The 25,607-nt window shown below is 44.8% G+C and overlaps 1 protein-coding gene across 6 annotated transcripts in view; it reads left to right on the top strand.

Annotated features, from left to right (window-relative positions):
- WIPF2 (WAS/WASL interacting protein family member 2) overlaps window positions 1-25,119 on the top strand; it is a 42,894-nt gene extending 17,775 nt beyond the window's left edge. For 4 of the 6 annotated variants that reach the window (XM_007177588.2, XM_057535962.1, XM_007177591.2 and 1 more), the window contains exons 2-8: window positions 6,186-6,317; window positions 10,159-10,291; window positions 11,005-11,121; window positions 11,477-12,133; window positions 19,575-19,784; window positions 21,147-21,248; window positions 21,491-25,119. In XM_007177588.2, the coding sequence (XP_007177650.2) occupies window positions 6,255-6,317; window positions 10,159-10,291; window positions 11,005-11,121; window positions 11,477-12,133; window positions 19,575-19,784; window positions 21,147-21,248; window positions 21,491-21,531 (1,323 nt within the window). In that variant the 5' untranslated portion in view covers window positions 6,186-6,254 and the 3' untranslated portion in view covers window positions 21,532-25,119. Of the gene's footprint in view, window positions 1-717; window positions 832-6,185; window positions 6,318-10,158; window positions 10,292-11,004; window positions 11,122-11,476; window positions 12,134-19,574; window positions 19,785-21,146; window positions 21,249-21,490 lie in introns of all 6 variants that reach the window. The other 2 variants (XM_057535960.1, XM_007177589.2) reach the window with 2 other exon arrangements.
- The last annotated feature ends 488 nt before the right edge of the window (window positions 25,120-25,607 follow it).

Genomic DNA, 25,607 nt, shown 5'->3' with positions numbered 1-25,607 from the left:
TTTAGTAGGATATTAAAGAATTGAACACGTATTTAACAAAGGAGAGATAATTTTCTTGTTGAAATCCCAAATTCCTATCCATATGACTGAGTCTTGTAAGGTAGAACTAAGGCCCTTGAGACTTTGCTGAGGGAGACAGCCTACGTAAAAATGTTCAAGGTCAGGTTTTTTTGTGTGTTTTTTTTCCCCTGTGGGATTTTGTTGGGTACTTTGGTACAAAAACTGTAATTTACTCTGTAATCAAAGCTGAGATCAAAGGAGAGTGCTGTTACCTAAGGTCGCTCAGCATGAAAGTGGATGTCATTAAGATTTAGATTTAAAATAAAAATTTTTCTCTTTGTAAAATAACTTGGTATTGAAACCTGAGTTTTATAACAGCAGAATACCATTTGAGTAAAGCCCTCAAATTGTAGTGGTAACTGGAATACCTCTTAGATCTTTTAAAATATATGATAAAAAGCAACAACTAAATTGGATTCTTCGTTTATCAAATGTAAAAGGAAGTAGTTTCTGTCTTTGTCCTCAGGAGGTTTCCTGCTCCTAAAGTGTATGAATATTTGAAAATTGAATAGAAAAATAGGTTTTGTCTTTTGAGAAATAGAAGAAAGCACTTTTTAAAAGTGCATTGCTTGAGTTTTATGGAGACTTATCTCTGAATTCTGTGATAAATTTGACATTAAGAAGACTTGAAATAATGCTCTCTGATCTTTATTTCAGAGAAACTGACTCCTGAGGATGTGAAAAGCTATCATGGTTTTTAAGTGGAAAGGCTTAAGAAGGGAATGAGAATTTTTCTGAAAATCAGGGACTCTGAAGAACACAGATGGTGAGGTTTGTAGTTCTAATTTAATAGATAAGAAAGGAAAGACTTAATTCTGTGATGAACCCTCTTTTTTCCTTTTTTTAGTTTAATCTCAGGTTTAACTTCAGGAATGTTAGATTCTTTTATTAAAAAATAAATTTATTTTATTTATTTTTATATTTTTATTTTTGGCTGTGTTGGGTCTTCGTTGCTGCGCATGGGCTTCTTCTAGTTGCGGCGATCGGGGGCTACTCTTCGTTGCGGTGCGCGGGCTTCTCGTTGTGGTGGCTTCTCTTGTTGCAGAGCATGGGCTCTAGGTGCGTGGGCTTCAGTAGTTGTGGCACGTGGGCTCAGTAGTTGTGACTCGCGGGCTCTAGAGCGCAGGCTCAGTAGTTGTGGCGCACGGGCTTAGTTGCTCTGCGACATGTGGGATCTTCCCGGACCAGGGCTTGAACCCATGTCCCCTGCATTGGCAGGTGGATTCTTAACTACTGCGCCACCAAGGAAACCCGCTTCATTTGTTCTTAACTGAAAGCAGTTCTCAAAGCAGACCCTCTGCATTGGGTTAGTGCTTGTAGTGTCAATCCTGAATTGGTTTGAATAAAGCTTCTTTAGGGAATCTTCAGGGCAAGGAAAGTTATGTTCATTTAAATTTATATAAATTGGTTTGCTCTTGGAAAATATAGAGATCTGTTTGTATTCCATCACTAAGATAGGAATTTGGAGTGGGTTAAGTTTTCATTTAGGAAAAATAGTAGAAAATTGCTAAACCCAACCAACTTGCAGTGGAGATTTTTTTCATTGGTGAAATAGAAAGGGATCAGGAGACCTGAGTTTGAGTTCTAACTCTGCAGTTTACTCCTGAGTGATCTGGGGGGTCGCGCTTAGCTCAGTCAGTCTGCCTCTCTCCCTAGTGTGCATACACGTAACCCCACTCCTCGAGCTTCAGGGTCCTTACCTGTAAAATGGGAGTGATAATACTCTACTACAGTGTATCATTGTTTGCTCAGTGTCCCTGGTAGGAGGGTGTCATGCCTGCAGTCTTTGTGGAGACAGAAGAAAAGTTGAGAGCCACTGCTTGTAGTCAACCATGGTGCTGGTAGTGATTTTTTTTTTTTTTTTTTGTCTGCGCTGCATGGCTTGCAGGATCTCAGTTCCCTGATCAGGGATTGAACCCGGGCCACAGCAGTGAAAGCCCAGAATATCCTAATCACTAGGACACCAGGGAACGCCCAAAAGTGATTTTTTTTTTTTTTTGATGGGTCTACTTTGAAATTGGAGTTTGAATTGAGCCTATTTTAAGAAGACATCTTTAACTGCGTAATGTATTAGTGGTCTTCTGCAGTGGGTGACTTTAAAAAAAGATTTGCCTTGCTAGAGAACTACTGCTTTGCCTAATAAATGACTCTCACTGTCAGACTTAAGTTTGCCCCTTTAGGTCATTTCTTACTCCATAGCATGTAGATTGGATCAACTGTGGATCTGGAAAGAACTAGGGACTTGTCTGAATCTCTTTTCCGGGTCATTCTAGGAGACGATTTCAACTGTGGCAATGGCCAAAGTAGGTAGAACTGGAAGCCCAGAAAAGGTGGGAACTGAGGTGACTGGAATTAGTTGAAAATGTTTGTTTCTGAATAAACTGCTATTTTCCTTATTCTTGGGCTGCTAGCTTTAAGACTGCTATGGGGACTTGAGTGGAATGGTCATAGTGAACCCAGAGAATTTTTTTTTTTTAAATAAATTTATTTATTTATTTTTGGCTGCATTGGGTCCCCGCCGTTGCGTGCGGGTCCTCACCAGTTGCAGCGAGCGGGGGCTGCTCCGTGCTGCAGTGCGCGGGCTTCTCACTGCAGCGGCCTCTCTTGTTGCGGAGCATGGGATCTAGGCGCACAGGCCTCAGCAGTTGCAGCACGCGGGCCCAGCAGTTGTGGCAGATGGGTTCCAGAGCGCAGGTTCAGTAGTTGTGGCACACAGGCCTAGCTGCTCCGCAGCACGTGGGATCTTCCCAGACCAGGGCTCGAACCCATGTCCCCTGCATTGGCAGGCAGACTCCCAACCACTGCGCCACCAGGGAAGTCCCCCAGAGAATTTAATAGAAGAAAGATTTTTTCTTCTTCTCCACGTGTTTCTTTCACTTTAACACCCCCCACGCCCCGAGATAGATGTTCTGCTTATGAGGATTTACTATTTTGATCAGTTTTTCAAGCCTAATATGTTAGATTCCTGGCAAAGAAAGACTAGACTTAATTTTGAAACCAGAAATGAGAAGGTATTTCCCTTAGAGGGGAGTCAGCTGCTCGTTCCTTGAAGTGAGATCAGATATCATTCCTTGTGGGAACCACCTAGCCAAAGTACTGTCCAGTTCTTTGTGATTGGAGGAAAAAGCTCTGTTGGGCAGCCAGCCTAGAGTGGCATTCCACTGGAAGGAGTTGGGATTTTGAAGATGTTCACGGTCATGTTTTTGATCAAATTTACTACCTACAAAGGTTCTTGGTTTTATAGAACCGTTAGAATATTTGCCCTTTTATCATTCTCAGGGCATTGAGAGAAGTGTTTAAGTGGTTACTTCTTTATTCACAGAGAGATTTTGATCACCCATGTAAAGAGTTTAGAACCAAACCTCTGCAATTATTTGGCTTTGACTTTTGAGGGTTCAAGAAGTGGGATTTCCTTGGGGTGACTTTTGGGGGGTATTGTTCTTGCGTTTTAGTTTTATCTTTGCCCCCTACTTCAATGTCTTACGAAGACTAAAGTTCCCTGGCTTTAGTCTCATTTGTGAAATGAGGATCACTTACAGACTGTAATAAGGAGACAACTGTATACTTTTTGAAGTCCCGGTTTTTACATTTTTAAAATATAAAAATCAAGGGAATGAGAACACAAGCCACAGAGTAAGAGAAAATATTTGCAAAAGATACATCTGATAAAGGACTGTTATCTAAAGTGTACAAAGAACTCTTAAAACTCAACAATAAGAAAACAAACGGGCTTCCCTGGTGGCGCAGTGGTTAAGAATCCACCTGCCAATGCAGGGGACACGGGTTCAAGCCCTGGTCCCGGAAGATCCCACATGCCGCGGAGCAGCTGGGCCCGTGAGCCACAATTACTGAGCCTGCGCGTCTGGAGCCTGTGCTCCGCAACAAGAGAGGCCGCGATACTGAGAGGCCCGCGCACTGCGATGAAGAGTGGCCCCCACTTGCCACAACTGGAGAAAGCCCTCGCACAGAAACAAAGACCCAAACACAGCCATAAATAAAAATAAATAAATTAAAAAAAAAAAAAGAAAACAACCCGATTAAAAAGTGGGCAAAAGACCTGAACACGAACCTCGCCAAAGAAGATATAGAGGGGCTTCCTTGGTGGTCCAGTGGTTAAGACTCTGCGCTCCCAATGCAGAGGGCTCGGGTTCGATCCCTGTTCGGGGAATTAAGATCCCACATGCTGCAACTAAGCCTGCATGCCTCAGTGCAGCCAAAATTAATTAATTAATTAATTAATTTCAGGGCTTCCCTGGTGGCTCAGTGGTTGAGAATCCGCCTGCCAATGCAGGGGACACGGGTTTGATCCCTGGTCCGGGAAGATCCCACGTGCCGCGGAGCAACTAAGCTTGTGTGCCACAACTACTGAGCCTGTGCTCTAGAGCCCGTGAGCCACAACTACTGAGCCCGCATGCCGCAACTACTGAAGCCCGCGCGCCTAGAGCCCGTGCTCCGCAATGAGAGAAACCACCGCAATGAGGAAGCCCGCGCACCGCAACGAAGAGTAGCCCCGCTCGCCGCAACTAGAGAAAGCCCGCGCGCAGCAACAAAGACCCAACACAGCCAAAAATAAATAAATAAATAAAATTAATTAATTAATTTCAAAAAAAGAAGATAGGGCTTCCCTGGTGGCGCAGTGGTTGAGAATCTGCCTGCCAATGCAGGGGACGTGGGTTCGAGCCCTGGTCTGGGAAGATCCCACATGCCGCGGAGCAACTGGGCCCGTGAGCCACAACTACTGAGCCTGCACGTCTGGAGCCTGTGCTCTGCAATAAGAGAGGCCCGCGCACTGCGATAAAGAGTGGCCCGCGCTCGCCGCAACTAGAGAAAGCCCTCGCACAGAAACGAAGACCCAACACAGACAAAAATAAATAAATAAATAAATAAAAATAAACAAATTTTTTTAAAAATCCTGGAAAAAAAAGAAGATATATAGATGGCAAGTCAGCATATGAAAATATTCCAACATCATATGTCATTTAGGAATTGCAAATTAAAACAACCGGATACTACTACACACCTATTAGAATGACCAATATCCAAAATGCTGGCAGGGATGTGGAGCAATAAGAACTCTCATTCATTGCTGGTGAGAATGCGAATTGGTACAGCCATTGCGGAAGGTATTTTGGTAGTTTATTACAGAACATACTCTTACCATATGATCCATCAGTCATGCTCCTTGATGTTTACCCAAATGAGTCAAAAACTTATGTCCTCACAAAAACCTGCACAAGGATGTTTATATCAGTGTTATTCGTAATTGCTAAAACTTGGAAGCATCCCAGATGTCCTTCAGGAGGTGAATGGATAAACAAACTGTGGTACATCCAGACAGTGGAATGTTATTCAGTGCTAAAAAGAAATGAGCTATCAAGCCATGAAAAGACATGGAGGAAACTTAAATGTATATTACCAAGTGAAAGAAGCCAATCAGAAAAGGGTACTGTATGATTCCAACTATACAACATTCTGGAAAAGGCAAAACTATGGAGACATTAAAAAGCTCAGTGGTTGCCAGGGGTTCAGGGGTGGGGGGCAGGGAGGGATGAATAGATACAGCATAAGAGATTTTTAGGACAGTGAAACGATTCTATACGATACAACATTGGTGGAGAGTTGTCATTATACATTTGTCCAAACCCATGGAACGTACAACACCAAGAGTGAACCCTAATGTAAACTACGGATTTCGGGTGATAACGAGGTGTCAGTGTAAGTTCATCAATTGTGACAAATGTATCACTGCAGGGTGTAGATAGTGGGGGACTCTGTGTGTGGGGGGGGGCACAGGGGCTTTAGGGGAACTCTGTACTTTCTGCTCAGTTTTGCTGTGCACCTAAAACTGCTCTAAGAAATAAAGTTTATTAATTTAAAAGGTTGCCAAAACAAAACAAAAGAATAATGTGTGACAGAGACCATATGTGGTTTACAAAGCCTAAAGTATTTTTGTATCTGGCGTTCTACAGAAGAGATTTACTGAGCCCTGGACTATATCACAGTGCGACTAGGAGATGAGTGCCTAGTTTCTCTCTGGTGTCATGCTCAGTCCTCTGGTTCTCCTGGTACTCAGTGTCTCTCATGGCAAAGTTGTTCTCATGAATTTATTTCTGTTTCACTTGCAGGTATATGAGTGACCTAAAGCTGCAGATTAAAAAGGAAAGAGAGCAGTGCCAACTGCAAACAGGGCAAGGATGCCAATTCCTCCTCCCCCTCCACCACCCCCCGGTCCTCCTCCACCTCCCACTTCTAATCAGGTAGGTAGTCCATCCACCTGGCTATCTCAAGACCTGAATGGATACTTAGGGCTTCCTGGTATAAGACATAGTGTACTCAAAGACATGTGGTGTAGGAAGATGGAGAATAAATAAGTAAAGTCTGTCTTCCTCAATTCGTTCTGATTCCTGAGAAGTCCTCTTAGGACCATAATGGCTTGTCTTGGTTTTTTTATCCTGGTTCAGCCTAAATGGAGATTTGGGCAGGTGGCATCAGAGTAGGAACTAGTGTGTCTTCCCTAAAACTATTGTAATATAAAGGTCAATGTGTCCTTTCCCTGCATCTTTGAGAAAAGGGATGGCAATTCCTAGTTGTTGTTTCTTGCTGCCATTTATTTCCTTCTCTTCTACTCCAAATCAGTTCACTTTAAAGTCAAGTCCATCAGGTCTGAATGCCCCCGCACCCCATATCAAGAAAGAAAGGAGTTAATGGAATTAGGAAGAAGACTAAAGGTTCAGTAATGGGAAGAAAAAAAAGCAATGTGGCTTCTGAACCAAGGAGACAGCCACTTTTACTATATCTGAGTTGTGATACCTGGAGTCACATGAGAAAGAAGGAAGGAACCTGGGTGCTTCATCTCGTGTGTGTGTGTGTGTTGGGTGTGTTGGGTGTTTAACAGATGAGAAATTGTGCCCTAAAAGAGGAAAGGTGACTTAACCTAGCTAATTTGTTTCAGAACTAGGACTAGAGTTCAGGTCTGCCAACTTCTGGTTTTTTTCCTGTAATTTTTGGGGTGTGGTGGGAGCTGAGGCTGGAGGTGTAGGTGGGGGGTTTGGAGTTTTCTCTTGGTCATGATGGGGAGATGCTGAAGTCTCTTCAGCAGCAGGAGGAAGCTGCTTGGGTTTATATTAGGAAAGTTACTCTTCACAGTGTGGACGGTAGGTTGGGAGTTGAGACTACAGACAGGGAGGTTGAGACTGGAGACAGAAGCCTGTGGCAGTTGAAAATGAGAGTCTGGACTAAAGCAGTGAGGATGGAGAGTGGAGACAAGAGACAATGACAAAGTAAAATCTTAAGAGTCTGATGACAGATGGAAGAGTGAAGAAGAGGAAGGAGATTTGAATGACTCTAGTTGGGGGATTGATTGAATGCTGGTGCTATTTACAAGAGAAACAGGTTTGTGGAGGAGGATATGAGCTCAATTTTGGACATGCTTAGTAATATTTTTCTCTTTACAAAAGTAATATGTTCCAAGAAATTTATGAACTGTGGTTAAGCAAAAAGGAGCAGTTACCCATAATCCAACCATTCATAACCGTTTTGTGTCTAGCCTTCCCCTCCCTCCTTCCTCCTTTTGTATCTGTCTACTTTTTTTAAAATAATTAATTTATTAATTAATTTATTAATTAATTTATTTTTGGCTGCATTGGGTCTTTGTTGCTGCACACAAGCTTTCTCTAGTTGCAGTGAGCGGGGGCTACTCTTCATTGCGGTGAGCAGGCTTCTCATTTTGGTGGCTTCTCTCGTTGTGGAGCATGGGCTCTAGGCACGTGGGCTTCAGTAGTTGTGGCTCATGAGCTCAGTAGTTGTGGTTCACGGGCTCTAGAGCGCAGGCTCAGTAGTGTGGCGCACGGGCTTAGTTGCTCCGCGGCATGTGGGATCTTCCCAGACCAGGGCTCAAACCCATGACCCCTGCATTGGCAGGCGGGTTCCTGACCACTGCGCCACCAGGGAAGCCCATCTACCTTTTTTTTTAAAAAAAGGCTGTGCTTTATATACATACTGATTTCTGATCAGCTCTTCATCCTCATTAATACATAATGAATGGCTTGTCATGTCATTAAATGTTTAGTGATATCATTAAAAAATTTTTTACTGTACTAAAAATCCAGAAAAAATTAGAGAACACCAATAAACATAGAAAATGTTAATGTATAATTAACCTTTGTTAACATTTTGTATGTTTATTGTAGGAAAACTAGAAAATACAGATAAACATAAATAATTATTACCCCAAATTAACTTTTGCTAGTATCAGTGTATATCCTTCTAGAAATTTTCTGTATGTGTGTACCTTTTTTGTCTTCACAATATAAGCTAGCTACTACTTATTGAACTCTTACTATACACCAGGCACTGTGCTAAGCTCTTAAAAAGTGTTATCATTTAATTCTCAAAACTACCCTATGAGATAGGTCCTGTTATTATTCCTGTAGAAAACTGGCATCATGCTATATGTATTGTTCTATAATATTTTTTGCTTGATTGTGTCAGATATTTATTTCCATGAAAAGATGCTTACTTCTACATCTTTAAGAGCTTAACTGGCATCCCACTGTATGATTATACCATCGTTGTTCTTTTCAGTTGAACTTTTAGATTACTTCAGCTTTATGCTGTTATAAACTGTTTTTTGCTATTATTATCGTCTTTGTGCACGTCTCCAATTATTTTCTTAAAGTTAATTTCTGGAAGTCGAATTCTTGTGCTAGACTTTTAAAAGGTGTTTGATACATAAATTACTTTCTAGAAAAATCATACCAATTTATCCTACCGCAGGTAGTAGGAAAGAGTACCTGTTTTCCTGGATCCTTATGATCACCGTAGGGCAGTGTTTTATTCTATACATTGTTTTGAACATCTTCAGTGTGCCAGGCACTGTACAGGCAGTGGTCCCTGCCTTCACAAAGCTAGCAGTCTCTTTGTAATTTTAACCTTTACCAGTATCATAGGTAGATAATGATAGTTTTACACTACATATTTTTAATTATAGTTGATTTTTTTCATATTTGTAGGCTCTTTTGACTTCTTTTATGCAGTGTTGTTCATATCTTTTGCTTATTTATCCTGCTGATTTCTAAGTCATCTTTATATGTTAATGCTCTATAGATTTAGGCCACTTCCTTTGTTTCTATCATATGTTACATTTGTCACCGACAATTTTTCTTCCAGTGTGTCATCTGCATATTTACTTATATTCCTAAGTAAATAATTTGTAATAAGCAAATCTGTCGATCTTTTCCTGTATTTTGGTTGTCTTGATTAGAAAGTCTTTCCCGTTACCTATTTTTTTCCATATAGTACTTCTGTGGTTTTATTTTTTTACACTTAAATTTTATAATTCAGCTAGAATTTATTTGAGAGTAAAGTGCTAAGGTAGGTATTTAACTTTATTATTTTTTTCTAAAAATTAACCACTTGTCGGACTTCCCTGGCAGTCCAGTGGTTAAGACTCCACGCTTCCACTGCAGGGGGTGTGTGTTCGATCCCTGGTTGGGGAACTAAGATCCTACATGCCGCCCGGCATGGGCAAAAAAATTAACCACTTGCTATTAACACCTTGTATTTAATAATCTATCCTTTCTGCACTGAAGAAATATACTTTTATTATTTCTATATAGACCTGGGCCTGCTTTATGGACTTTCTGTTCTGTTCCATTTATCTAGCTGTCTGTCCCTATGCTCCTGTTGTTGTTGGTCATAGGAATATTTCAGGATTTAAACAAGATGATGAAAGTAATGTGCTTATTATTAGCACAATGCCTGGGATATAGTGGGGGCTCAATAAACGTTTGCCTTGGTGGTGATGATACAAATAAAGTGTCCGACACACAAGCGTAGCACGTAGGTGCTCAGTAAGTATTGGTGCAGGCCTCCTGTCAGAAGCTTCTGAACAGGAGGAAGACCTATACCCTTCACAGAAGGTACAGCATGAGAGAAAGGTCTAAGGAGGAGGATAATTGACATTGATACTGTCGTTTGGCACATGTATCTTATTAGGTTAGACAGGCATCTCGTGGAATCCAGTTTGGCTTAAGGCATTTATCCCGAGCTTGTGATGAAGGGGATATTGAGGGTGAACTTGTTTCCCTCTTCCTTCAGGCCAACACTGAGCTGCCCAAGCTGAGTAGAGATGAGCAGCGGGGTCGAGGTGCTCTCTTACAGGACATCTGCAAAGGGACCAAGCTGAAGAAGGTGACCAACATGAATGATCGGAGTGCTCCCGTCCTCGAGAGTGAGTCTAAGCTTCATCTCCTGATGAACTACTGGGATCCCAGGATTGACTCGGAGACTAGGCTTGGCTGTCATTTTTATTGTTGGGTCGTGAGTGGGAGAGTTTTGTCTTGGGGTGTTCTTTGGCTGTCTTCTCATCTGTTCATTTGGATACCTTAGAAATTTCTTTTTGACCTTTGAGAAGCATTCTCGGGGTCTTAAGCCTCCCATCTCCTACTATAACTAGTGCTTGTTAGGGCATATCCTTGGCTCTTCTCTGAGAAGACCACCACAGTCCTAAAAACCTGTAAGCTGAAGCCAACGATGATTTTATAGTTGCTACAAGTGTTCATTCTGAAAGGCCTCTGGGGATTTTCTCACACCTGGGTCCCTGAGCCATTAAGCCCCCTCACCATCTGGGACTTGGAGAGGAAAGCCTAGAGAACTCTGTTGAACAGGTCTTCATCCTGGTTACCGCTCTGCCCCAAATGAAGGAAGACTGGCTCCTCGTTCCTTTTGTTTTCTCTCTTCCATCACAGCACAGAGTTTCATCCCCACACCTACATGAAGCTGTGGAGCAGAGAAGCCCAGCTTTCTGTTTCAGTGGAAAGGCAAAAGCAATATCGGTTTGTTTGCAAATTAAAGCCCAGGTAGAGGAGGGGTTTCTCCTCAGGATTGACTTGGTCACCAGCCTCAGAGCATATGAAATGAAAATCCTAATGGTGTGCTTTCCAGAACCCAAAGGAAGCAGTGGTGGTTATGGCTCTGGAGCAGCTGCCCTGCAGCCCAAGGGAGGTCTCTTCCAAGGAGGAGTGCCAAAGCTCCGCCCTGTGGGAGCCAAGGACGGTTCAGGTATGTGATAAGTACTTTCTTAGGATATTTCCCAAGCGCATTCATTTCTGACTGGTCCCAGGTGGGCCATCTGGGGTTGAGGAGTGTGGTAGAGATGGGAAGAAGGAGGGGTGGGAGCAGGGGAGGAGTTATAAAGTAGAATAAAGCAAAAGCTGAGGGTAAATAAGAATGCATTCAGCTTGCATCAGTAGTATTTGTTAATGGGCCCTGAGCCTGAAACCAGGTTAAAACCCAGAATCGTACAGCTATTTGCCCTGCTGCCATGCAAGTTGCACTAAGGAGGCGGGGTGACGTGGAGATACTCAGCAACATAGGTCCAGCTCTGTTGACCCAGTGCTGTCTGGTGTATTTGTAGAGAACCTAGCTGGTAAGCCAGCCCTACAAGTCGCCGGTTCTCGAGCTGCTGCCCCAAGGCCTCCAGGGTGTACAGCCAGTGGGCGCCCTCAGGATGATACAGACGGCAGCCGAGCCTCACTCCCAGACCTGCCCCGGACGCAGAGACCCTCGTTACCGGACCTCTCTCGGCCTAATACCGCCAGCAGTGCGGGCATGAAGCACAGCTCCTCCGCCCCTCCTCCGCCTCCCCCGGGGCGGCGTGCCAACGCGCCCCCTACACCTCTGCCTGTGCACAGCAGCAAAGCCGCAGCCTACAACAGAGAGAAGCCCCTGCCGCCCACACCTGGACAGAGGCTTCACCTTGGTCGAGAGGGACCTCCTGCTCCACCCCCAGTCAAGCCGCCTCCTTCCCCTGTGAATGCCAGAACAGGACCAAGTGGCCAGTCTCTAGCTCCTCCGCCGCCGCCTTACCGCCAGCCGCCTGGGGTCCCCAATGGGCCCTCCAGTCCCACTAACGAGTCAGCCCCTGAGCTGCCACAGAGACACAATTCTTTGCATAGGAAGACACCAGGGCCTGTCAGAGGCCTAGCGCCTCCTCCACCCACCTCAGCCTCCCCTTCTTTACAGAGTAATAGGCCACCTCCCCCAGCCCGAGACCCTCCCAGTCGGGGAGCAGGTAAGTGCCTGGAAGCACCTTATTTTGCCTACTGTACTGAGATGGAGTTCATCCTTCCTCTTCACCCTTTTCCCCAAAGCTCTCCTTCAGTGATTGAAGTGAATACTCATTCAACAGGTTCATTGAGTGCCTTTTTACGTGTCAGACTCTGTTGTTAGGAAAACAGCAGTAAATAAAAAAGACAAAAAATCCTGTTCTCCTGGACAGTTAACAAATAAATTAGTAAAAAAAAAATATATATATATATATATGTAAATACATAGTATATAGATGCTTTAGAGAAATACAAAGCAGAGAAAGGGAATGGGATATACTGGAGTGGGGATGAGGTAATATTTTAAATTACAGGGGTGAGGGTAGGGGTGGGGTCAGGGAAGGCCTTACTGATAAAGTGACAGTTTGGCAAATACCTGAAGAAAGTGAGGGAATACTCTACGCAGGCATTGAGGGCAGCAAATGCAGAGACCCTGAGACTGGGGACAGCAAGGAGACCATTGTGGCAAGACCAGGATGCGTGAGGGGAAGAGTGGCAGGACGTGGAGGTCAGAAAGCCAGATGCCGCGGGAGAACATTGGAGGACTTGTGAAGACTTTGGGTTTTACTCTGTGTGAGATGGGGAGCCACTGGCGGGGGGCGGGGGGTTGGAACACAGAAGTAGCTTTGATTTACCTTTTGAAAAGGCAACTGGCTCTGTTGTTGAGAACCCACCGCAGGAGGACAAAGGGGCCAAAGGAGACCACGTAGGGGGCTAGTGCAATAATCTGAGTAGATGGATAGGATCACAGCAGGTTTGGGGGAAGGTGGGTGTTCAGTTTTGGATGTCAAGTTTGAGGTGCCTGTTAGACATCCAAGAGGAAATAACCAATTGTCGATTGACTCTCAGACTCTGAAGTTCAGGGGAGTGGTCTGGGCTAGAGAGAGAAATTTGAAGGATATTGAGAACCACATGCTGGGGTGAGATCACCTGGGGAGTGAGTATAGAGAAGAGGAGAGGTCCGCAGCCTGAGGCCTTCCTACATGACAGGTGAGAGTGGTAAGAGTACTGAGCAGAGGAAACTGAGAAAGGGCCTCTAGTGAGGAAGAAAGGAGGAATGCCAAGAGAGTAATGGAGAAAGTCCAGGATAGAGTGAGTGAGCAGCTGTGGCCTGTGCTGCAGGTGGGTCAGGGAAGTTGAAGACTGAGAATGACATTGGTCTCAGCAATGTGGGAGTCATTTTGGGGACCCCAAACTACCCTTCTAAGTAGTTTCAGTGGAGTGCTGGAGGGAGCGTGAGGGTGAAAGTCTAATTGGGGTGGGTTCAAGCATGCAGGAATAGGAGAGGACTTGATGAAGATAGCAATAGAGAAACTCTAGGGAGTTTGCTGTAAAGGGGAGTGGGGGGTACAGGTATGTGGAATGGTTGCTGGAGGAGGATGAGAGATTGAGGGTTGGTTCCCCCCGCCCCACCCCACCCAAGACGGGAGATATTTCAGCATCTGTTTGTACGCTGATGGAATGATCCAGTAGAGAGGAGGAAATTGCCTGGATAGTGTCCTTGGGGAGGCAAGAAGGAATGGAACCTGATCCACAGGTCAAGGGTTGGCCTTAGATAAGAACACAGTTCTTTGTGGTAACAGGAGTGAAGGCAGAGCAGATAGGCAAAGAAGCAAGTAGGTAGGTGGGTGTAGTGGTAGGAGCATGTGGGAAGTTTCTTCTAAATTTTTTTTTAAATAAATAAATTAATTAATTAATTTATTTATTTATGGCTGTGTTGGGTTTTCGTTGCTGCGCGTGGGCTTTCTCTAGTTGCATGGAGCGGGGTCTACTCTTCCTTGCGGCGCGTGGGCTTCTCATTGCGGTGGCTTCTCTTGTTGAGGAGCACAGGCTCTAGGCACGTGGGCTTCAATAGTTGTGGCACACAGGCTCAGTAGTTGTGGCTCACGGGCTCTAGAGCGCAGGCTCAGTAGTTGTGGCGCATGGGCTTAGTTGCTCCGCAGCATGTGGAATCTTCCCGGCCCAGGGCTCGAACTCGTGTCCCCTGCATTGGCAGGCAGATTCTTAACCACTGCGCCACTAGGGAAGCCCTATTTTTTTTTTTTTTTGCTTCTATATTCTGGGTGAAATTGAAAGCAAGGACATATGCTGTGAATGAGGGTCAGGAAATAGAGGGAGATTTGAGGAGAGAGGAAAGAGGGCACAAAATGGACATCTGGGCATGCAGGAGAATGCGTGGAGGAGAGAAGTGTGCTAGGATGACCAGCATCACGGAAGGCCCGCTCGAGCTTAGGGGCCACACATTTCAAGTGAGATTCATCAGCTCCGTGTGTGTTCAGCTGTGCCTCTGCAGGTACGGAGTTGGAGCAGAGTTGTATTTAACCAGTTTAGTGTGTTTTAGGCATGTGCGGCTGTAATGGAGAGCAGGGCAAGGGAGTTAAGGGTGTGTGTAAGGGAGTGCTTGTAACAAGGGACCATGGTCCTGAACTGGGTAAGGAGGGGATTAAGGCACCTTCAAAAAGGTGGGAGAGGTTGTGTCATCTTACAAAATAGCCTGACTGAAAGCGGAGAGTGAACGAGACCGTGCTGGGGCCTTCTCAGACCCAGGGATTTTGGCTCCTGTATTCTCTTGTTTCATTGGGCTTTGAGCCGCAGCCTTCACAGATGGCTTTTGAACTTTGATTTTAAACAGTCCCTGCAGGTATAGATGAGATCATCGGTTAAGCAGGTATGTCATCAGGAAGCATGTATTAAAGGCCCATTAACTGGTACCGCTGCTTGATTAGGTACAGAGACTTGTATTCTAGGAGCTGGCAGTAGCATCAGGCGGTCACACAGGAACCTGGTACGTGGCCGACCCTGTATCTCCCTGGCTTTACCCGTAAGGATATAGTCCTAACGTGACCTTTGACTCTACAAAGTTTAGGTTAAAAAAAAAAATTATTTTTTTTAACTTAGGGATTTTTTAAAAAATGACCCTTTATCTGAGCAGAGCCCATATCTTTCTGAAGCCAACCAGGAATAGAAGCGGAGAAAAATGTAATTTCTGTGGGTTGAACTGAGTTGTTTTAAATGTCTGCAGACTTCTTTTTTTTTTTTTTTTTTTAATTAATTTATTTATTTTTTGTCTGTATTGGGTCTTCGGTTCGTGCGAGGGCTTTCTCCAGTTGCGGCAAGCGGGGGCCACTCTTCATCGCGGTGCGCGGGCCTTTCTCCATCGCGGCCCCTCCCGTTGCGGGGCACAGGCTCCAGACGCGCAGGCTCAGCAATTGTGGCTCACGGGCCCAGCTGCTCCGTGGCATGTGGGATCTTCCCAGACCAGGGCTCGAACCCGTGTCCCCTGCATTAGCAGGCAGATTCTCAACCACTCTGCAGACTTCTTGCTTCCCACTTCTCAGTTCTTTTTTTGTGATTTCTTTAGAAAAATGTGAAGTTATGAGCCTTGTTCTTCTGTCTACTAGCCATCACCAACTTCGAGGCCTGACATAGGCCTCAGCCTGCTTTCTGTATCAGTAACCAGAGCAGCAGTTCTTAAGAGTGACACTCTGAAAAAAAATTGAGATATTTTAGTCAGAGATCTTTCGAGTATTGGCTCCACTTGTTTTGTGACATTGGGCAGATCACTCTGAGTTTGTTTTCTCATCCGTAAAATGGTGTTCACAGGACTTTTCAGAGGTGGTTATAAATAAAGGAATGTGTAAAAGTGCTTTATAAACTGTGGTGTGCTGATGAATTTAGTGGTTTTATGCAAAGGACTTCTAGGCAGTTTTCATGGACTTATCTCTATGAATAAATCATATGGTGTGATAACATGGGATAATTTACTTTTGTTTCTTTATGAATTATTTACATTTGAATGAGTATGTAGTCTTTTGCCTTCCCTGGGGTGCTCAGAGACCAAAAAGTCCCTTATTATTGGTCCATAGGGTTTGTTTTCTGAATTTTTCCTTTGCGGAGTAAAACACTATTTAAAAAAATATATATATATTTATTTATTTATTTTATTTTGGCTGTGCCGGGTCTTAGTTGCGGCATGAGGGATCTAGTTCCTTGACCAGAGATCAAACCCAGTCCCCCTGCATTGGGAGCACGGAGTCTTAACCACTGGACCACCAGGGAAGTCCCTAAAACACTATTTTTTTAAGGGAATTTTTTTCTTTTTAAAAGAATCGAGGATGGAGTGGGAGGTTGGGTTTAGCAGATGTAAGTGATTATATATAGAATGAATAAACAACAAGGTCCTACTGTATAGCACAGTGAACTATATTCAATATTCTATGATAAACCATAATGGAAAACAACATAAAAAAAGAATGTGTATAACTGAATCACTTTGCTGTACAGCAGAAAGTAACGCAACATTGTAAATCAACTATACTTCAATTAAAAAAAAATAACATCATGCTTTCTTTAATATGGGTTTATCTTGGATTACAAAAGTCAGTTTTCCTACCCCAAGGTTTCTTTTGCACACTGCTTGTTTCTTGGGGTCCTTGGGTTGTGGCTCTGTCACTTGAAAGTCTTAAAACTGGATGTGACAAAGAGCTCAGAAACTTCTTAGAGGTGGCAGAATCTGGTCCGGATGACCGGCCCTGAGGGAGGGCGCTGAGGGAGCCAAGCAGGTAGCTCTTGGTCCTGCTCCGTTTTGCCCATCCAGGTTGGCCCTCATCACTGCCTCCTGCTCAGAGTCTAGCTGGCGTCCTTTTGAGCTTGACCGACCCTCTACCTTACTCCCCCCGGCCCCGCCCTCGCAGTAGATGCAGACTCTCAGGGCCCTGAGAAATCTGAGTCTTAGGGAAATATTTTGAGGATGACCTGAAAGAGCTTCGGTTTGGGCAGATTTGGAATGGAAACAGGGTTCGGAGATCTGCTGGGAGGAGTTAAGGAGATTTCTCTTTAATTATGACCTCTAATGGCCCCGTCCATACTTACACAGACCTTGGAGAGTGAGGGAGAGTTGACATTCTGAGTGTGTTTTATGGGAAGCTAAAATTAACATTTACTGGGCCGACAGTGCCAGACTTCTTGTCTATAAGCATCATCCCAGGGACTTCCCTGGTAGTCCAGCGGTTAAGACTCCACGCTCCCAGTGCAGGGGGCTCAGATTCTATCCCTGGTCAGGGAACTAGATCCCGCATGCCACAACTATAAGATCCCACACGCCACAACGAAGATCCCTCGTGCCGCAACTAAAGACCCGGCGCGGCCAAATAAATATTTTAAAAAAACAAAAACAAAAACAAAATCATCCCATTACTGTTTCATTCTTAACTATGGTTACTCTATAGAAATTCTGACAGTAATTCAGGAGGATTGATATATACTCTTATTACTAAGACAGTGTTGTCTGTTAAGCCGAGTAGTCTCCATGTACTGTTTGGTAACATGGCCCAGGTACCAAAAGACACATTTCCATCTCACTGGGTTATACATTTGTTCGGGAGATATTTAATACTTGAGGTTGTTGTGAAAAGCATTGTGTAGCAGTTTTCTTACTATGGAAGAGCAGACGTATGCTGGGTCTATTAGATCTGTGACCTTAGACAAATAGCCTGAGTCCCAGTTTCCTCATTTGTGAAATGGGGATAATGCCTCATACTTGTGCAGTGGTGGCTACAAGAATTTTTAAAGATTTAATGCATAAAAGTGCCCAGGACAGTGCCTGGAACATGATGGATATCAAATAAATGGTAGCTGCTATTATTGTTAGTGCAAAGCATAGAAATAATCTAACTTAAACACATTCGAACCTATTCCAGTGATGTCCAACATGCTTTTTATTTATTTATTTATTTTTGGCTGCATTGGGTCTTCGTTGCTGCATGCGGGCTTTCTCTAGTTGCAGCGAGCGAGGGCTACTCTTCGTTGCGGTGCACGGGCTTCTCATCGCAGTGGCTTCTCTTGTTGTGGAGCACAGGCTCTAGGCGTGCAGACTTCAGTAGTTGTGGCACGTGTGCTCAGTAGTTGTGGCTCGCAGGCTCTAGAGCGCAGGCTCATAGCTGTGGCACCCGGGCTTAGTTGCTCCGCGGCATGTGGGATCTCTCCCCAGACCAGGGCTCGAACCCGTGTCCCCTGCATTGGCAGGCGGATTCTTAACCACTGCGCCACCAGAGAAGCCCCCCCAACATGCTTTTGACATTACCTTATGCTTGGTGGCATTTTGTCTTTTTTTTTTTTTTTTTTTGCTAATTTTGTCTTTTAAGAGTTAATTTGATTTTCGAAAATGGCCAAAAGTCAGAGTCAGATGTAGGTATGAATTTTTTTATTGGTGGTGCAACCTCAGAAATGAGAAGTGACCATCATATGACAATATTTATGGATCTGTCTGACAACCTGGGTTTGGAGGCAATTCCAAAAGAGGTGTTCCCAATTTTTTTTGAGCATGAGCCTATCATTGGAAATATATAACTTCTGCAGATGAAATTATTATACATAATTTGAAAATCACTCATTTTAGTCTGTACTACTAAGTGTTAGAATAAGTGACATAGCCTGTAAATGCTGTGGGAGAGCAAAGGAGGGAATCAGATAAGAGTGGATTGCTTTGGAAAAGCCTTGAGAAGATGGGACTTCAGTTGAACCTTAAAGAAAAGTAGGATTTGATAGTAAGGGATGAGGGGTGGTATTTCTGAGTATTGTGGGAGAGTCACAAGAGCAAAGCATATGTAATTTGGTTTATTTAGCACGTATTGATTGAAGACCTACCATGTGCTGAGCTTGGGAACTCAGATGAATGGACACTGCTCTGACTTTAAGAAATATACAGTACACTCGGGAAGAAGCACGTGTAATACAACATAGTAGTGGTAGAGAGAAACAGAGTCGACAGAGGCAGTACAGAAGAGTGGTACCTAATCCAGTGTAGGAATCAAGGAAGAAAAGAAGGTGCGATCAGGTTGACTGATGTGGTGGGTTACTGTGTAAGAGAGGAAAATGATTGGGTGAGACCCAGTCAGTGTGGAAGCTAAGGATTTGAAACTTTACGATATGGGAAACGCAAAGCCCTTGGAAAAGTTTGAGCTGGTGTTTTGGGGAGATTAGTGAGTTGGTGGTATGCAGAATGGATTGAAAGGCTAAGAGATTAGAAGCAAGGAAAACATTTGAGAGGCTTTTTGCAGTAGAACAAGATAAAAATGAGAAAGCCCCGACTTAGAATTGTGGAGGAAGGCATGCAAAAACAGAGAAAAAAATCATCAAGGATAAGTGGAATTCTTGACTGACTTGTCGTGGGAAATGAAAAAGGGTCATAAATTTATTCTGAACTTTGGTATCGAGAAGAATGGTGATGTTGTTAAAGAAATAGGGATGAGGGGAGGGTGAATATGATATTTAACATGCTGCCCAGTGGTTCACAGGGTCTGGTTCTTTGGGAGAGCACCGAGCACTCTTTTGGCCCATGTCTCTCAAATCCCTCCGCCCATCACCGTCTCTACATCCAAACCTAACTGCTTTGAACTTTAATTGCAGCTCCTCCACCCCCGCCACCCATGATCCGAAATGGTGCCAGGGATGCCCCGCCTCCCCCCCCACCGTACCGAATGCACGGGTCAGAGCCCCTGAGCCGAGGAAGGCCCCCACCTCCGCCCTCAAGGACGCCAGCTGGGCCCCCGCCGCCGCCTCCACCACCCCTGAGGAATGGCCACAGAGATTCTATTACCACTGTCCGATCTTTCTTGGGTGAGTAGCTAGCTGTTTTAGTCTCGTAGTTCCTGTGGTGACTTCACTAATTCCAGTTGCCGCTGCAGAGTGGGAGTGGTCGCTTGGTGTCCTCTGTTCACTGCAGTTCCTCTCCTGACCTTCCCTCAGACTTCTGGGTCCCATCCATGGACATCCCTTTCCTTAGGCAAATTCTAGGCACGATTCCTTTGGAATAGATGGAAGTAAAATCAGCAGGTGTTGTGCTAACTCTAAAGCCAATCTCTTGCTCCCCAAGGCTCATTATTTGTGGTTAGCTTTTAGGTCAGAGGCTGTATCCTCTTCAGTATTATTGAGACAGGAATTACATATCCTCCTAGGAAGAAGAGCTCCTTTCTGGACTTTTGAAAACAAAACAACACTGTGTACACAACTTTTATCTAGTAATCCAAAGCCACTGACTAGTTGTGTTACTTTGAAGAAGTCACTTCATTTTTTTGGACCTCACTTCCCTTATCTGTGAAACAAGGAGACTGACTAGCTCAAGAGTGTATCGGATTAACTTTTCCAAGGTTATAAATGAATCTTAGACCCCACCTAAGAGATTCTAATTCATTAGGTCTGGGATGGAGCACCAAGTAAAGATTGTCCAGCAGGTATTGTTAGACCCTCTGTTGAGGAAGTCTGGAAGGATCTGCACAGTCCCTTTTAGCCTGAACGCTGTAGATTATTTAATGGTTGACTCTTCTCTGGCCCTGCTCTAGTCTGTTCCTGTTAAGTGGACCAGTATTTTTGCTTGGAGGATATGCCCTTTGGAATGTGATCGAGCCACACCCGTAGACCATTCGAGCCTTCTTGTAGAGGGGTCATGGAAAGTGGGAGCGGGAGCCACGACATGGCCATCCCGACTGTGTTGCAGAGCTCAATGAGGGGAGCCCGGGCCAAGAGGGAATTTTCTGGTCAGATTGTTCACTAGCTGGTGGCATATAGTCCCATTTTAGATTAATTTCTACCAATTTGTGGATTCAGTTCAGTTGGTTTCCCATGGTGATAGTCTCTAACATGACTATGTTACCGAAACACAGAACTATATTTCCTTCTCCTGCCATGCAAACAGCTGGGCTCCTTTCCTGGTATGTGCCTGGTTTGGGGTGGAAACATTTAAAGAACCAGTTCAAAGACTCATTCCTTAACGTAAAGAGCCTTTGAACACACTCTGTGCATACGAGGCGCAGAGAGTAATGCTGTTGCTGCCCTCACGAACCTTGCTTTAGTGGGCAAGGCAGGCCCTCGTGGTACATCAGGAAGCCTGGGAGACTAGTATGGGGAGGGTCAGAAGTGGCAGAGGTGTGTGTGGGAGCACGAGGAAGGGTGATATGAATTAATATTCTGTTCCTTTTGCAGATGATTTTGAGTCAAAGTATTCTTTCCATCCAGTAGAAGACTTTCCTGCTCCAGAAGAATATAAACACTTTCAGAGAATATATCCCAGCAAAACAAACCGAGGTGAGAGAAGAGAATCATGGAAGGTCTTCCGTAATTGCATAGGCTGTAGAATTGGTGTGTGCTTTTCTTAGCTTAAAATTTGCTTCTCCTTGTCTGCATTTTCTTAAAAAGACAACGAAGCCTTGTCCCAAATTTTAAAGGTTAGCTTGAGGAGCCTGTCTGTCTCTCATTTTGGGAATGTTTGGGTTATTCAGGGTCTGGTGGGTGACCTTGCGTATGTGGCTTTTATTTATTTTTTTCAGCTGCCCGTGGAGCCCCACCTCTGCCACCCATTCTCAGGTGAAGCCTGGCTTGGTCCTGTTCCTCAGGAAAAGGATGGACCCTCTCCTCTTCTCAGATGGTCCCTTCCATTCTCCCTGAAACCTGCATGACAGCTCCTAACGTGTTTCTCCAGTGCAGCCAACCTCGAGACTCCAAGCGTCCTCCCAGCCACCTCCATCTATGCATCTCGTCTCTGGACTTGGTGACCGGACTCTTTATATTGACAGTAGGGTCTCAAACCCTGCATCCATCCCTCCTCTTGCAAGCCCTGCTGGCCAGATGAGGAAAAAGATTCCATGTCTCCTGCTTTCCTCTGGGGAAAGGTGCCTTGTTGTGATGAATGAACTCATTGTTGGGGCAGGGTGGAGAATGGTACTCCTACCTTCTCCTACCCACTGTGGGGGGAGCTTGGTGGGTATATTATAGTTCATCATTTTAGGAGGCTGGCATGGCCAGGACTTCTGGGGGTGGGCATTTTTAGTGAAATGGGAAAGGAGTTTGCAGAGAAGTGATCTGTTTTAAAGGTCAGGTTTAGAGCATGGGCAAGGAAGTGGGTCTGCTTTATTTTTAGGGGTATTTTGGTTTTGCCCTCACCCCACTCCACTCTCATACCCAGAAGTAGGTTGGATATAAATACTAAATACTAATCAGTTGAACTAAACATCTGATAAAAAGAGAGGGTGAAGTAAACTGGGGGTCCTTTTAGAGCTAGTCAGTTCCTCTGCGACACAGGGACCAGGAGCCATGTGAGCCCTCTGGGGCTCCCTGCTCCATTTCTTCAGGTGCTGAGGCTGAGGGATGTTTTTCCTCCTCTCACCACCTATCCCCTCAAGAGAAAAGTCCCTTTCATTCATTCATTATGGATTCAGAAACCCCCAAAACCTCTAGTGAGAGATAGGAAGACAGGACCTTGGACTTGGCCTTAACCTTGACCTTGAGGCTGCCTCAGTCTTCTCTGCTTGGCCCTGAAGGCCACTGGCCCTGTCAGTCCTGTTCAGAAACTTCAGCCCCTGATGGCTGCTCCAGGATGACGAAGAAGGGAAGGGTGAAGCACCTTGTGGAAGGGACCAGCTCTGCGGGCTGTGAATGACTTTAACTAAGGCCCACTCGTTGTGAAGTTCATAGACCATCTGAGTGAGCAGGCTCTTCCTGTTCCCTTCTGCACTGCTCAACCCCAAGACTGCAGGGGTTAACACAGCAGAGTGGAGAAGGGTGAGTAAGCTTATGGGGGTAGTCAAAGATTCCTCTTCCAAAAGCACAAGGACTTTGGTGCGGTGTGCCTCAGTCCAGTTGATCTTCCCTGGCAGCCAGCAGTATGTTGTTTCGTCTTCCAGGTCCTAGTTAAAGAGCACAGAGAAAATGAAGGTTCCCAATCTAGGTAGGAACTGAGCTTGGATCATGGTACAGGGACTTCCCCTTCTCCAACAGCACGATGGAGCTCCTGGGCTCCACATCCAGCTGGTTTGGTTTGCTAAAGCTCTTGTCAAGTGCAGAGGCTGCTCAAAGCTTGAAGTGAGAGCAAAGGAGCTTTCATCAGATACATCACAGGCTTAAACTGCCCTAGGGACCTTTCCTATCTGTTGGATCACAGACGAAGGATCTGTACATGGTGCCCAGTGAAACCCAAGTCTTCCCAGTCCTAGATGAGAGAGCTCTCAACTTGGGTTATTTATCTGGGGTCTGCGATCCTTTGCCATCCCCTGGACCATATTGACTGTTGGGGCAAACCATGATTAAGTCTGTGACCACGCTTTTTCTAATCATTCTTTATTTATCATTCTTGTTTTCAAATCTGTTAGCAGTTACCTCCCAGCAGTATCCCCCCAGCATCCTGAAGCCAGTGGAGCTTAGAGGATGCTAGTGGAGGGAAAAGGAGAAAGTACAAGACTTGATACTGCAACAGAGTTCCAGGGTAGATGCTGACCCCAGTTACTGAACTTGGACTGTGAAGTCTTCCCATTTATTTTTGAAATGGGAGTTGATGCCTTTTGTACGATGTTATCAAAGCGTATCTCTTTTCCCCTCACTACTCAAACATAGAGCATCGAAATGAGCATCACACCTAAAAGCCAAACCCCAGCTTTTCATTGGGGCTACTATCTTCCTCCTGTATGACCTGATGCCCCTCATATTCCCCAGCATTTGGACTGTGTCACGTGGGTATCGACTGTACTTTCATTTTCTTGGCCTCATGGAAAGAGGCCTGGGACTAGATCTAGTCCGATGGATTTTCTTCTTCAGAGCATGTTGATGACACAGTACCTATTTAAATGTCTTTGCCTTATACCTTATTTGGTCCCTGTGTTAATAACAGATTTATTATCATGTATATTTACTATTGATGAATGGGAATGTGAGCCTCATAGTTATTGATCTATTTTGTATGCTGTAAAAAGCTTGTAATATAGGTTTGAGGTGGGCTGGCTACAAGAGCACTAAAACTTCTCACCTTTTAAACTGCTCTTTTTATCTGCTTGTGGGAATGTCATCTCTTCAGTGGAAGATTGGGTGGTCTCACGTTGAGGCTGTTGCCCAGTCCCATTAACCCCCTTATCCCTTCCCAGAAGGAAGAGACATTGCCCAACTAGGCATCAGGAAGCTGTGTTAAAAGCCCTTGTGTGGGTTTGGTTTTATGATGTTTTTCTCGGGTGGGAAAAACTTCATAGTTGTTTCTTACCGGCCTTTCTGGGAAGCAGGCCAGTGGTCTGCAGGTTTTTAAATGAGCTAGATGCCCCTCTCCCCCTCTCCTCTGGTCCCCAGACCTGGATCGTAGCGCTGTGGTGCTCCAGGTGTGGTTTGCTCTATCGGAGGGGGGTTTCCTCCAGCTGCAGAGGCCCAGCGTTTTCCCAGCTGGGCCCGCAGAGTGAGAGCACCTAGGGCTATCCCACCCAACGGACATGAGGCTTCTGTCTCCAGAGTTCATCCCAGCCCTCCGAACTGGCAAAGGCAAGGAGACTAGCCACTGGCCATTGCCCTGGGGGCATCCCCTCACCCCATAGCTTCCCCTCTTGAAACCTAAATTTACCTCCAGGGAGAGGTGAGATAAAATTGTAAATAGACTTGCTACAGAGCAACTCAGGGTTGGGGTGTGTTTTAATTCTCCTGATCACTTGAAATAATCTGTAGGCTGAGTGCTTATGGGAGTGGGGGTGAAGTGTGACTCCAGGGTCCTTCCCGTCTGCAAAGCTCTGGGGGTGGAGTAGAGGGCATCTGAGGCCCTTTGATGGCACTACACTGAGCTGTCTGTTCTTCTGGAAACCCAACCTACAATCAACTGCAAATCAGATTCCTCACATTCCAGCTGTAGTCTTTCTTTCCCTGTTGGATCTCAGTCCCTGGCTGTACGTGGTCAAGGTGGCTTTCTGTGAGCCACCCTAATTTAGGGAATGGGAGGCATTACAACTCTGCCTTCAAGACTCGTCTCTTAAAAGCAAAATGAAGCAAAACTACAACCACCTTCAAAACACATACAAAAAAAAAAAGGATAATTTTAACCGAAGGAAGGGTTTGGTTCCATTCAACTCCACATTCATTGTGCCTTTACTTGTGTTAGATTTCTGTGCTTTCTTCCTCTCTCCCTCTTTGAAGCAATTAAAATCTTCCTTGATAACTGCTGTTTCCTTCTTTCTACTCTTGTCTGACAACTTAGTGGGTTCCCTCTCTAATTGTCTTAGATCTCATTCCACTGGTGGCAGAGGGGCCGAGCCTTCTTTTCTCACGTCTAACCCTTGTCCTTTTCCACGGCGACCAGCATGGGATCCATCGTCAACACTGAATAAAAGACGAGAGTGACGTGTGTGAAGAGTGTATGTATGTATGTGTGCGTCCATCTTTGTCTGCATGTGGATTGGTTTCTTTTCTTCTAAAAAATAATTTATTGTATGATTTATTTTGGAGTTGTTTCTGATTACAGTACTCCCTCTCCCAATTAGCATTGATTTCTTTACCCCCTTCTACAATGTATAATCCGGTCTCAGGTTGGATTCTTTGGTACATTTCTTTCTTCTGGATGCCGTGCAGTTTAATTAAACCTTGCTTAAAAACAAAAGCAAAAAACCTGAAAACTGTGTAGTCTTGTCTGGAATACCACCACAAGTG

The sequence above is a fragment of the Balaenoptera acutorostrata genome, chromosome 20 (genome assembly GCF_949987535.1).
Source record: "Balaenoptera acutorostrata chromosome 20, mBalAcu1.1, whole genome shotgun sequence".
NCBI classification, from domain to species: domain Eukaryota; kingdom Metazoa; phylum Chordata; class Mammalia; order Artiodactyla; family Balaenopteridae; genus Balaenoptera; species Balaenoptera acutorostrata.
This window is presented reverse-complemented; position numbering and strand designations above follow the sequence as displayed.